The 12,506-nt window shown below is 56.5% G+C and overlaps 1 protein-coding gene across 3 annotated transcripts in view; it reads left to right on the top strand.

The window, feature by feature from the left end:
* Nucleotides 1–1,350: 1,350 nt before the first annotated feature.
* DLGAP4 (DLG associated protein 4) overlaps nt 1,351–12,506 on the top strand; it is a gene marked incomplete at its 5' end in the record, with an annotated part of 92,393 nt that continues 81,237 nt past the window's right edge. For 2 of the 3 annotated variants that reach the window (XM_081257372.1, XM_081257374.1), the window contains 4 exons: nt 1,351–2,349; nt 5,430–5,671; nt 8,377–8,491; nt 11,148–11,198. In XM_081257372.1, the coding sequence (XP_081113498.1) occupies nt 1,351–2,349; nt 5,430–5,671; nt 8,377–8,491; nt 11,148–11,198 (1,407 nt within the window). The remainder of the gene's footprint in view (nt 2,350–5,429; nt 5,672–8,376; nt 8,492–11,147; nt 11,199–12,506) is intronic. The other variant, XM_081257373.1, reaches the window with a different exon arrangement.

Genomic DNA, 12,506 nt, shown 5'->3' with positions numbered 1-12,506 from the left:
TCCTCTGTCCCCAGTGCCCTTGGCCTCACTTGCTCTGTTCCAGCTGTACCACCAACTCCTTGCAGATCCTCAGCACACCAGGCACACAGGCCAGACCAATCCTTGGGACTCCTCCAAGCATGAGTAGTGGGGTCCAGGGCTAAGAAAGCTTGCTGACCTCCCCCTCTGCCCCATGGTACAGATGGGAAGACTGAGGCCCAGAAAGGAAAGGGACTTGCCTAAGTTTGAGACTGGCATTTCCAGGATGGTTCTGGCTGGAAGGCCCATTTTACAGTAGAGAAACTGAGGCACAATGGCTCCACCTACACGCCATCCTAAGGATATGCTTCTGCTATTGACTTGCTGGGAACTCTGTCCCAGGCCAGGTGTCATTGATTCATCCCAGTAGGAAAGGATGGGCTGATGGGCTTGTTGGCCTGTCTGATGGCTGCAACCCCCAGCCTCTAGCCCAGGGGTCACACTCAGTAGACTTTTGTTGAGGACAGAGTGGGTTTTTACAGAGGGTTTACATCTGACGTAAGGATTCTTCTGCTAAAATAGAGTTGGACAGTACTGCCCTTAGACCTGGGGAAGAGGGGCCCTGGCCCCAGGCCCCACTCTTTAGAAGGCCTCTCTGGCCCTCTCTCAACCTTGTTGTTCCCCACGAGGCAAGGAATGTTCAGAGGCCAAGGGAATATGCCCACCCAGAGCCTACATCCCCCTTTCGGCCACACTGTGCACCCCGAGCAGACCCCAGCCTGGAATTCCCTGCCCCAAAGACCCCAGGCCTGCTTCCAGGGCCAGCACAGATCCTCCCATGGTGGCCTACACTGCCAGTGGGACCAGCCCTAGGGCTGAGGGGTGGCTGTTTGGGGGGCATGTGGAGTGAGCTGGGGGTGCACGCATAGGTGGGGCTTCTCGTGGTGAGGAACAGAGACAGGAGGAAAATGGAGGGCAGGCAGCTTCCCCCTGACCACGTGCTGCCATGGAATTCGGAGGAGACCAAGAAGTCTGAGTTCGAACCTGGCTTTCCAGGCTATTGTGAAAATATGTTCGTCAAGGTAGGAGAGTAGAACATACTTTGTTTAAAGTCTCGCTAGCCTGAAATGTCGCTTTTATTTATCCGTATGGTATGTGGGTCTCCATTTGTACTCGTGATTCCCGACCCACAGTGTTAAGGGCAGGCCAGGAGTCTTCAGAAATCCTTCCAACCTTGAGATCTGCAGGGGTCTGGCTGACCTTCCCAGCATCCTATCCCTTCCAAATCCAGCTGATGCCTGTCTGTCTTCTCTCCCCAGATTAGCTGCTGCCCGGGAGAGGAGACCCGGGCAACGCGCTAGGGCGACGGCCCCTGCCCCGAGGGCCGGGATCATGAAAGGCCTCGGTGACAGCCGCCCCCGCCACCTGTCCGACAGCCTGGACCCACCACACGAGCCCCTGTTCGCAGGGCCTGATCGCAACCCCTACCTGCTATCGCCCACGGAGGCCTTTGCCCGCGAGGCTCGCTTCCCCGGGCAGAATGCTCTGCCAGGGGACGGGCTTTTCCCGCTCAACAACCAGCTGCCACCACCGAGCAGCACCTTCCCCCGCATCCACTACAACTCCCACTTCGAGGTGCCAGAGGAGAGCCCCTTCCCCAGCCACGCCCAGGCCACCAAGATCAACCGGCTGCCCGCCAACCTCCTGGACCAGTTTGAGAAGCAGCTGCCTATCCACCGCGATGGCTTCAGCACTCTCCAGTTCCCCCGCGGGGAGGCCAAGGCCCGGGGCGAGAGTCCTGGCCGCATCCGCCACCTGGTCCACTCAGTCCAGCGGCTCTTCTTCACCAAGGCGCCCTCCCTGGAGGGCACGGCAGGCAAGGTCGGCGGCAATGGCGGCAAGAAAGGTGGCCTGGAGGACGGCAAGGGCCGGAGGGCCAAGAGCAAGGAGCGGGCCAAGGCTGGGGAGCCCAAGCGGCGCAGCCGTTCCAACATCTCGGGCTGGTGGAGCTCCGACGACAACTTGGATGGTGAGGGTGGCACCTTCCGAAGCAGTGGCCCAGCCTCTGGACTGATGACACTAGGCCGCCAGACAGAACGCAGCCAGCCACGCTACTTCACGCACGCCTACAACACCATCAGTGGGCACATGCTCAGAGCCACCAAGAACAACACCGCCGAGCTGACCGCCCCACCACCTCCGCCGGCACCCCCGGCCACCTGCCCTAGCCTTGGGGTGGGCGCTGACACCAACTATGTCAAGCGGGGCTCCTGGTCCACTCTGACCCTCAGCCACGCCCATGAGGTCTGCCAGAAGACCTCAGCCACCTTGGATAAGAGCCTGCTAAAGTCCAAATCCTGCCACCAGGGTCTTGCCTACCATTACCTGCAGGTGGGTCCCTGCCAGGGTCAGGGTAGGGTGAGGGATGGTGGGGAAGGCACCAGTTTGAGGCCCAGCTCTGTCACAGATTGACCTGGAAAGTTGTTTCACTCAGGCCTCTGTTGACTTGCCTAGGAAATGGGTGGCTGATGGTATCTTGCTAGTAAGAGGATTCCTTCCACTGGTCATGCTCTCAGCAGACATTGGTTAGGACCCTTTTGAGACCGGCCCTGAGTAGGGACCAAAACACGTCCCTTCCCTTTAGAAGAAAAATATGGAAGCTGTGCCTTCTATCCCCTCCGAGGACCAATTGCATGGCATTCTGCTTGCCAGCCCCCAGACTGGGGGCTCCTTGAGGATAGGGACCATATCTGGTGCAGCTCTGTGTCCCCAGGGCCCAAGACAGGGTCTGTCATACAGGAAGTGCTCAAGAAACATGAGAGGAGAGAGGGGTAGATGAACAGATGGACCCTTGAATGAATAGAGTGAGAAATAAATAAGACATAGTCCCGATTATCAGGACGCTGGGAGAGAAAGACACATGAGCAGACATTCCTGTCAGCATGAGCGGAATGTGATGGAGATGAGCAGGGGGACTGCAGGAGCCCCGAGGCCCTAAATCAGTTTGGGGGACTAGCTTTTTTCTTTCAAACACTAATGTTTATTGAGGCACTTATTATGCACCAAGGCTGCACTCCTGGAAAGTGGCAGAAGGCTCAGAGACATCTCTGCTGCTACACTTGTGCTGGGTCTCAAGGGCAGGGTGAGTGGCTGAGAACTGGATGGCTCCCGGGACCAGAGCCCAAGCTGTGGGTGAAAGTTACAGGAAGTAGATTTCGGTTCACCTGCAGATGGAAGGAGCTGCTTCAGTAGGTAGTGAGTACCTCATCCCGGAGGGCATGTCAGCATAGGCCTGGCCAGCCTTTGGGAACACATTAGATGCATTTTTTTTTTTTTTTTTTTGTGGTACGTGGGCCTCTCACTGTTGTGGCCTCTCCCGTTGCGGACCACAGGCTCAGTGGCCATGGCTCACGGGCCCAGCCGCTCCGTGGCATGTGGGATCTTCCCGGACCGGGGCACGAACCCGCGTCCCCTGCATTGGCAGGCGGACTCTCAACCACTGCGCCACCAGGGGAGCCCCATTAGATGCATTTTGAACTGGATGAACATCAAAGTCTGACCTGAGTTCTTGTCATTCCATATAAAATTCCAAAGACAGTGAGACTATGGGGGGAGAAGGCTGTTTTTTTCAATAGGAGGGAAATGAAATCTAGGCAGTGTTTTATATATTTAAGGCTTTTGTGGCTCTCAATCTACTTCCTTAGCTTAGAAACATCAGAGGGGGTGGGGTGTGACCTAGCTCCCTCTCAAATGATATGGTTTGGTCTGATCACGTGAAAATGCTTCAGAAACACCGTGAAATGGTGGCCCTGCAGTCCCTGGAGTGGTGCTGCCTGCTTGCTCAACAGGAAGTAGGTGGGTAAGGGCTGGGGAAGCAACAGGTGTTGAGCAGGGATATACAAAGCCACCTTCCCAAGGGACAGGTGGAGGTAGGAAGGATGGACTAGCAAATGGTTTGGGGTGGAATGTGCAGGTCCTGGTGACTGGCTGGGCAGTCAGTTGGGGAGGAGGGTGTTAATGGGAAAGCTGCGGGGCGGGGGGGGGGGACCTGGGATGGGAATCCCAGGCAGGGACCCTCCCTCAGCCAAGAATCAGCCACTGGCAATGTGGGAACTGAGAAGAACATGGTCTCTGTGCAGGCTTGGTGATTTGGGGAGTGTGGTGTGTACTTGTGGGCATGGAGAAGAATGGGTGTGCTGTGTACACTGAGAAACGTGTGCCTGGGTGTCCGCGGTGACATATAGACCCAGTGAAGGTGTGTGCTCTGTATGTGTTGAGGCGGGGACACGGTGAGGAGGGGCAAGTTGAGATGTGTCCACGGTGCAGTGGTGGCTGGTGTGCACGTGAGGAGGTGTGTACGCTCTGTGTTCACATCGTGCACTCAGTGAGGGGCGGGCACATGATAAAGTGGCTGGGGTGCATCCCTGGGGAGAGGGGTGTGTCCTTGGGGAGAGGGGTGTGCTGGGAAAGGGTATGCTTGCTCTCTGAGGTGCATGTACATGGCACGGCGTGTTCACCCTGTGCTCGGGCTGAGGTACGTGTGAGTGCTGAGATGAGCATACTCCATAAGGAGGTGAATATCCACCGTGTGGACACATCGGTGGGTATCAAGTGAACAAGAGTGTAGACAGTGTGTGCTGCCCTGGAGCAGCTGGCAGAGCCTGGCCTCAGAAGGGCAGGGGAGGTCCCCTCAGTTGGTTTCTGCCACTGTAACCACTGAGGACCAGGGCTGCCCTCACAGCTGTGACCTTACTTACCCTTATCACAGCCCCCTTCCACAGATGGGGTCCCTGGAGTTCAGATGGGAACACTGAGCCCTTTTTCCAGCTCACCACTTGGCTGCCAGACCCCACAAAGCCCTTGTGCTCTCTGTACCTCAGTTTACCCACCTGTAGGATGAGGAACGTTGTTTGGCCCCAAAGACCTCACCTCCGTACTGATGTGCTAGGGTCCCCTGACTCATCCTCCCCTGCCATCCTAGGGTCCAGGGACCTCTCTCAAGCCTGCTGTTCTTATCTGGGCAGTGGGATCATAAGCCATCCACTGAGATAGCAGGGGAAGTAATGGGAACACAGGGGTTGCTCAGAAGTGTAGCTGCAGTGGAAGCCATTGTGATCCTTCTGTCTGGGCGGTTTTGCTGGGGCACACTCAGCCTGGCATCCACGGAGATCTGAGGCTGGAGAAGGCCACATAGTGAAGCTGCGGCAGAACTGGCTCCGGAACCCAGGTATCCTTCTCAGCCCCGGCTCTGCTGATGGGTCCTGATGGGTGCCTTTAGTGGCAGTACCCAGCACCAAAGGCCGAATTCCCCGAAGTGGGCAGCGAGGGAGCTTCAGGGTCCTGGAGATGGGGGTTCTAGCGTGCAGCTCACGCCCCAGGTGATGAGCCCGAGGCTGGATGGCCGGCGGCGCGCTGGGGGTGTGCGCTGCCCCCCGAGCCACCCTTGCCGATAGCTGTCCGCCCATCCCCAGGTGCCCGGAGGCGGCGGCGAATGGACCACCTCGCTGCTGTCCCCGCGCGAGGCGGACTCCACGGGCGAGGGCCCCATCCCGTGCCGGCGAATGCGCAGCGGCAGCTACATCAAGGCCATGGGCGACGAGGACAGTGACGAGTCCGCCGGCAGCCCCAAGCCCTCCCCCAAGACGGCGGCGCGGCGCCAGAGCTACCTGAGGGCCACGCAGCAGTCGCTGGGAGAGCAGAGCAACCCCCGCAGGTGAGCGCACAGTCCCGCCCCCTAGAGTCGCGCCCGCAGGCCAGCCCTGCCCCCAGAAGCCCCACCGTGGGAGAGCCTCTCCGAAGTCCAAGTCCCGCCCCAGGAAGCCTCTGCTCACCAGTGAGTCCTTCCCTCTGGGAACCCCGCACCAGAAGCCCTGGTCACCTGTGAGTTCTGCTCCCTAAGGGGACCACTCCCTTAAAATGAGCCACGCCCGCAGGCTTACCCAGCTCCACTGGGGCCCCGCCCACTTGCGAGCGCTCCTCTGGGAAAGCCTCTTTACACTCGTACCGCCCTGGCTCACAGGCAAGCTTTGCCCTCTAGGTGAGCCCCTCACAGGTATGTCCCACCCCTGGGAACCTGGCCTTCCTCCTCTTCAGCCGCCCGCCCGGAGATCCCAGCCCCACAGATGAATCCTGCCCTCCAGCCTCAGACCCAGATGAAGCCCCGCCCCCAATGATCCAGGCCCCCTAGGTGAACCCTCCTTCCGGTTAGCCCCCTTCCTGAGATCTTCGTCCTTAGGTTGGCCCCTGCACTTTGATGAGTTGACTCCGGAGAGCCCCGCCATTTGGTGAACCCACCCCATAAGCCCCCCACAGCTAAGTCCTGACCACAGGTGAGCCTTATCCTTTGGTAAATCATAAGGGGAGTCTCTCCGGAGTGATTGGCCCAGGTAAACCCCGCCCACGGGAGCTACATCCCCAGATGATTTCCACTCGTACAGGGGAACTGCCCCAGGAGACCCTTTTCTTCAGGTTAGAGAACCCTGCCCTTAGTGAGCCCACCCCTTGTGCCAGCACTGCCCAGGGAAGGCCAGAGCCCCCTCTGCCAGTGCCCCTGTAATTGACCCCTGAGTTGAGCTCCGAGACTGGGGATGAGGGAGGATCCAGAAGTCAAAGGGAGATAGACATCCTTCACCTGTCCCATCACCCGGCCCGGCATTCCACCAATGGAGCCCCATCCTGTTGCTTTAATACTGGGAAGAGTTAGTGAAAGTGTGAAAAATGAAACACGTGCACACAGGAAGCAACAATTAACATGTTAGAGAGAGAAGTGAGCCTTTCACATGCAGAAGTCACCGTGGGGATTAGAACAGAAAAGAATGAGTGCAAAACAGGTGAAAGTTGGTATAGGTGATGCAGAACCCACTGAGGAAGAGAAACAAAAGCAAGTCAGAAACAGACAAAGGACTTGGAAGAGTTAAAGGAAACCAGCTTAGTCCTAGTTCTTCTACTCCTGGGGGCAAGAGCCAAAGCTTCACTGGAGGAGGTAGCCTGGGAGGACTGCAGCAGAGGGAATAGAGCGGGCAGGTGACAGTAGACTGAGGCAGGGAGTCTCACTGGCTGGGACAGAGGCAGGGAATGGCCTCCAGGTGGGAATTCAGGACACCACCAGCCATTCCTAGGTCTCACCCTCTCTGAGCCTCAGTTTCCCTAGCTTTAAGTGAAGGGGGCTGAGCTAGATGATCTCTAAGACCCCTTCTCCTCCTGAGATCCTGCAATTCCTTGAATGACCTGTGGGCATGGAGGTGGGAGAGGTGGGCAGGACCAGGGCCCAGGCCTTGAATGAGAGGGAATTGATAATAGTAGTACAGGCATACCTCAGACCACCGCAATAAAGTGGATATGGCAATAAAGTGAGTCACACGAAATGTTTTTGTTTTCCAGTGCATGTAAAAGTTATGTTTACACTATAGTCTAAGTGTGCAATAACGTTATGTCTTTTAAAAAGTACATACCTTAATTTTAAAATGCTTTATTGCTGAAAAATGCTAACCATCACCTGACAACTCCGGGTTGCCACAAACCTTCAATTTGTTAAAAAGAATAGAAAAGAAAAACCAAAAAAAGAATATCTGCAGAACGCAGCAAAGTGAAGTGCAATAAAAGGAGTATTCCTGTAGTAACAGTAATGGGGGCCATCTGTTAGCCGTTGCTGCGCTCTGGGCTCTCTGCCTGCCCCAGTGCCCTTGAATCTGCATCACTGAAACCTCCTTACAGCCCCAGCAGGCAGGCACAGTGACATCTCCCACTTTATAGGTGAGGAAACTGAGACTTAAGGGGTGACAACTTGCCCAGGGTCACCCAGTGAGGAAGCTGGATTCCAATCCAAGTTTGTCTATGTCAAGACCCTGAGCTATTGGAGGCTTGGACCTTATTTCCAGAGCGGGGGAGTTGGGGAGGGGGAGGCCCAGGGTCAGGTAGATGTGAGAAAGATTGAAGAGCCAGGGCTATGAGGAGAAGTGGTGAGTCTTCAGGGACCTGGTGGAGGCTACCCGGACATTGTGTCAAAACTGATGACCTTTGGGCAGCCCTGGCCGGAGGTCAAGGCTGTGGGCCTTGACCCATCTCCTCTGTCCAGCCCCTGGAATTGCCCCAGGCCTGCAGAGGAGGGGGCTGTAGAATTGAGCTGGTGTGGCCCACCCCTGGTTTGAAACAGTCAAGAGCAAGCTTGTGCCGCCACCTCACGGTTGCAGTGGATATAACAGGTGAGGGCCACCGGCACCCTCCAGACTCACAAGGCCTCCAAAAGCTGGGAGCAGCTCTCCCCTTGCTCATCACCCCCTCTACTACCCGGGATGGCAGTGACTTCCATTTTACCCTCTGCCGCTGGATAACCTTGGCCCATTTTTCCCCCTCTGGGCCTCAGTTTCCCATGCTGAACAAAGGGTGGGCTGAGCCCCATCTGCTCCCCATCCCCACCAGGAGTCTGGACCGCCTGGATTCAGTGGATATGCTGCTGCCCTCCAAGTGTCCGAGCTGGGAGGAGGACTACAACCCCGTCAGCGACAGCCTCAACGACTCCAGTTGCATCAGCCAGGTAAGGGTGGCAGGCAGCCAGAAGGTCAGTGGGCTTGGGAGAGCCGCAACTCCCACCCAGGAAAAGGACAGACGTCCAGGTCCAGCCTCTGTTGAGTGGTCCCTGAATATCTGCCCTGTGCTTCTGTTCGGTCTTTGGTCCTGAAGCTGCCTGTGTGTGTCTCTTCCCCACTGACTGTCCTGTGGCTGGAGAACAGTCACAGGGCCTCACGTTGATGGCCTAAGCTGTGGGCCCAGAGGAAGGGGCCATACCACTGCCTTAGACCCAGGAGCCCTGAGGATAGGGTACTGCGGACCTGGGTTTGAGTCCCAGTCTTGTCACTGACAGTATGAACCCAGGACAAAACACCCCCCCACCGAGCCTCAGTTTCCTGATTTACCACCGGAGGGTGATAATTCCTGTTTCAGAGGGTTGTGAGGAATCAGTGAGATAACAAACATAATGTGCTCAGCAAAGGGTGGCTCCCTTGATGGTTAGCATTGTCATCTTGCTGTGTGACTTCGGGCAAGTTGCTTCTCCACTCTGGATCTCCATGTCCCACCTGATCAGTGGATAGTTGGACCTCCAGTGCCCAGCCAGCTCTGCCACTAACAGCGGTAAACATGCTGTGCTATACTATTAATTCTCTCAACCATCAGCTAGCTCCTTGATCCCTCACAGCCACCCCCAGAGGGGGCCTTATCATCCATATCCCCATTTCATAGATGAGGAAACTGAGGCCCAGATAGGTGGGGTCACAACAGCTAGGAAGAGGCAACAGCTAGGAAGAGGCAAAGCTGGGCAGAGATCTAGGGCTGTCAGACCCAGACCTGGACCTCAGCCCCTACCGTCTTGTGCGCAGTACTTTACAGTTTGCAAAGGGACGACCAGTCAAGGCTTGAGGGCTCCCCCCATGGTGTGGATGGGGAGACGAGGCCCAGAGAGGGCAGACATCTGCCAGTAGTAGCACAGTGAGGCAGTAGAGGCAGCCAGGTGCAGACCCAGCCACCTCTCTGGGCAGGAACAGACCCCAGGTCCCACCGTCTGCAGCCCCACGGCCTGGGCTAACGGACTGCTTAAAACTTTCGGATCCCAGCTCCTCACCACCCCATATTCCTGGCCCGGCCAAGCCCCCACACCCCAGCCCCCATCCTCAGCACTGTCGTTCCCACGCTCCAAGGAGATTGACCTCAGATGTGGGAAGAGGGAGAGCCCCCCACCCCCGGCCAGGGGACCCTCCGCCCCACCATCCTCATCCAGGCCCCACCAAGTCTCACCTGTACCGTTGTCCTGGCCTCCGTGCCTGCCACCCTCCAATCTCTTCTCAGCGGCCAGAGGGAGCTTGTAAAAGACAGAAGTCAAATCACGTCACCTGCTCCGAAGCCTCCCATGGCTCCCGCCTCACCCTAGTGGAAGCCAGACCTGTGAAGCCCGGCCTCCCTCTCAGATGTGCTCCCCGACTTGCTCTGTCACTCACTCTGCTCCAGCCACTCTGGCCCCCTTTTGCCCCTCACACACCTCATTCCTGCCCCAGGCCCCCTGCATTTGCTCCTGCCTCTCCCAGGAGCATCTTCTCTCAGATCTTTGCACAGCTGGTTCTTCTCCGTGTCCCAGGTCTTGGCTCAAATGTCACCTCAGAGGGACCTGCCCTATCACTTGCCTCAGGGGGTCCCCGGGGCCCTGTTTCCTTACTCTGCTTAATTTTCTTGACAGCACTTCTCACTATCTGGAATTATACTTGTTAGTTGATGTCTGTCTCACTCTTAAGACTGGGAGTTCCCTACAGACGGGGACCTTGCTGTCTTGTCCCCACAGAGTCCCCAGCACATGGCACAGGTTTGCTGAATGGACGGCGTCCCTCCCTGTCTCTCCCATCCTGCCTGTTCTCTCATCCCTCAGTCTCCCTGTCGGTCTGTGTCTGTCTCCCTCTGTTTTGCTCTCCCCTCATTCACATTTTTCTCTGATTCTCTCCAGTGTGTCTCATTTCCATGTTTCTCTCTGGGTCTGTCTGTCTCTCTCACACCCACTGTCTCTATCCCCTGCCTGGCCCTGGCACCTGGAACAATTTTGTCCTTTGGCTACACGAAAAGGTACACGGAATCAGCCAGGCTGGGGACCCCAGCAGGTCTCTCCCACTACCCCCTGCCCAGCCCCAGCTGTCCCCTAGCCCAGGGTCCTCTGAACCCCCAAACCCTCATCCCATGAAGCTTGAGTGACCTGAGCCACATATGTCGCCCCAAAGTCAGAGATGTCCAGCTCTGTCTGTGTCTCTGAGGCCTCAACTCCTGCCAGAAGAAACCCCGCTCCCACCAGGCACTGGACTGTGTAAGCCCTGACCAGGGAAGAGAAGTCTCTGGGCTCTGTCCCTAATCTGTACATCCTGGGAGCTGCCTGCCCAGGTGAGAGGCAGCAGACAGGACATCCATGGTCCCAGAAGCCAACCCAGGAGAAAGACTTATAAACGGCAGATTACAAGTCTGCAAGAACACCCGGGCCCAGAAGGAGTGAGCCTCCCACCCCTGGAGGAAGCCAAGACCTCCCAGCAACTGGGCCTCAGCCAGTCTGGGGAGGAGGTTAGACCAGCCAGCCACAAGTTCTCTTGCAGCCGGGCCTGAATACCCAACCCTAGCCCCCAGCCTCGGTCTCCCCATAACCCTCCCCCATCTCTTTCCTGCAGATTTTTGGACAGGCCTCCCTGATCCCCCAGTTGTTTGGCCACGAGCAGCAGGTCAGTATGTTTGCCATTCTCTTGTCCCCCAATCCCAGAGGCCAGGGCTGTGTCTCAGGCACCCCAGTGGTGCTGGCCCCTGAGCTGGGCAGGTGCAAGCAGAGCCAGCACCAGGAAAGCCCCCTGCAGTGAAGATGGTGTCAGGGATCACGTTGGTGCCTGGACCTTCCACTCTTTGGCCCTATTGCTTCACTTCTCTGTGCCTCAGTTTCCTCTTCTCAAAAATGGAAAAGAATGGGCTAGGATCTAGGGATGGGGCAAGAATAACCCCAGGATATTGGCATAACATTGTAAATCAACTATACTTGAATTAAAAAAATGGTTTTTTAAAGAATAACCCCAAGATAAAGGAAGGTGTACCCTGAGAGCTTCTAGCTCCCTCCTTCCTCTCATCCCCCAAAGCCTGGGAAAGGCCTGGGGAGACTGTTCCATTTGGACAGATCAGGGGCTGGGGGCATTGGCCTTCACATCCCAGCCCCCAGATCCCCTGACTTATCTCCTTTCTTGGGTTCCAATAAGACCTTTAAGGATGTTAGGGTTCTGGAATGAATGCAGAGACTTTTCAAGCTTACCAAAGGTGGTGAAGATGACGCCAGTCCTGGCACTGCCTGCCTGTCCTAAGGGTGCCCCATCCCACGCACACCCATCCTGCCCCTGGAGGTGGTCCTCTCCTCCCCCCCAGGCCCCAGCCCTGAGGCCAGATAGAGAGGCACGGAAGGTGCTCTGGGCCCAGGTCCTCACTGTGGCCAGGAGTGGCAAGGGACTGATCCAAGGCCACACGGCCTACAGGGCAGAACTGTGACTGGCTCCACATCTCCTGATTCCAGCCACGGATGCCTCATGTGCCTCCCACCTTCATATCATAATTTTTCTTGAGCACATTGTTGCAGAGGGTCTTTGGGGAGCCCACAGTGGGCCAGGTGACCTCTTCCTTCCTTCAGCAGCCTCGTGATAAGGGTGTGATATGTTCACATGTAAAACCCCCAGGGCAGTTCCCTGCGCATAGTACATCCTCAATGATATACATACCAACAGCACTAACCAGCTGGCCTCTCCCTGGGAGCTTGGGAGCATATTAACTGACACTGACAAATCTTTGCACTTGCCCCATAAAGTTGCCTGTAATAACAGGTACAGGTTATCAGGTGCTTAGTGATTAAGCATGTGATTATGAATGATCTCATTTCATCTTGATCACAGTCCTGTGAAATCTGGTCTCTAATTAGCCCCCATTTTACAGATGGGGAAACTGAGGCACAGAGCAGTTAAGTGACTTGCCCATATTCCTCTTGTGAGAAAATGATGGAG

The sequence above is a fragment of the Mesoplodon bidens genome (assembly GCF_964165515.1).
Source record: "Mesoplodon bidens genome assembly, chromosome: 15".
Lineage (NCBI taxonomy): Eukaryota > Metazoa > Chordata > Mammalia > Artiodactyla > Ziphiidae > Mesoplodon > Mesoplodon bidens.
This window is presented reverse-complemented; position numbering and strand designations above follow the sequence as displayed.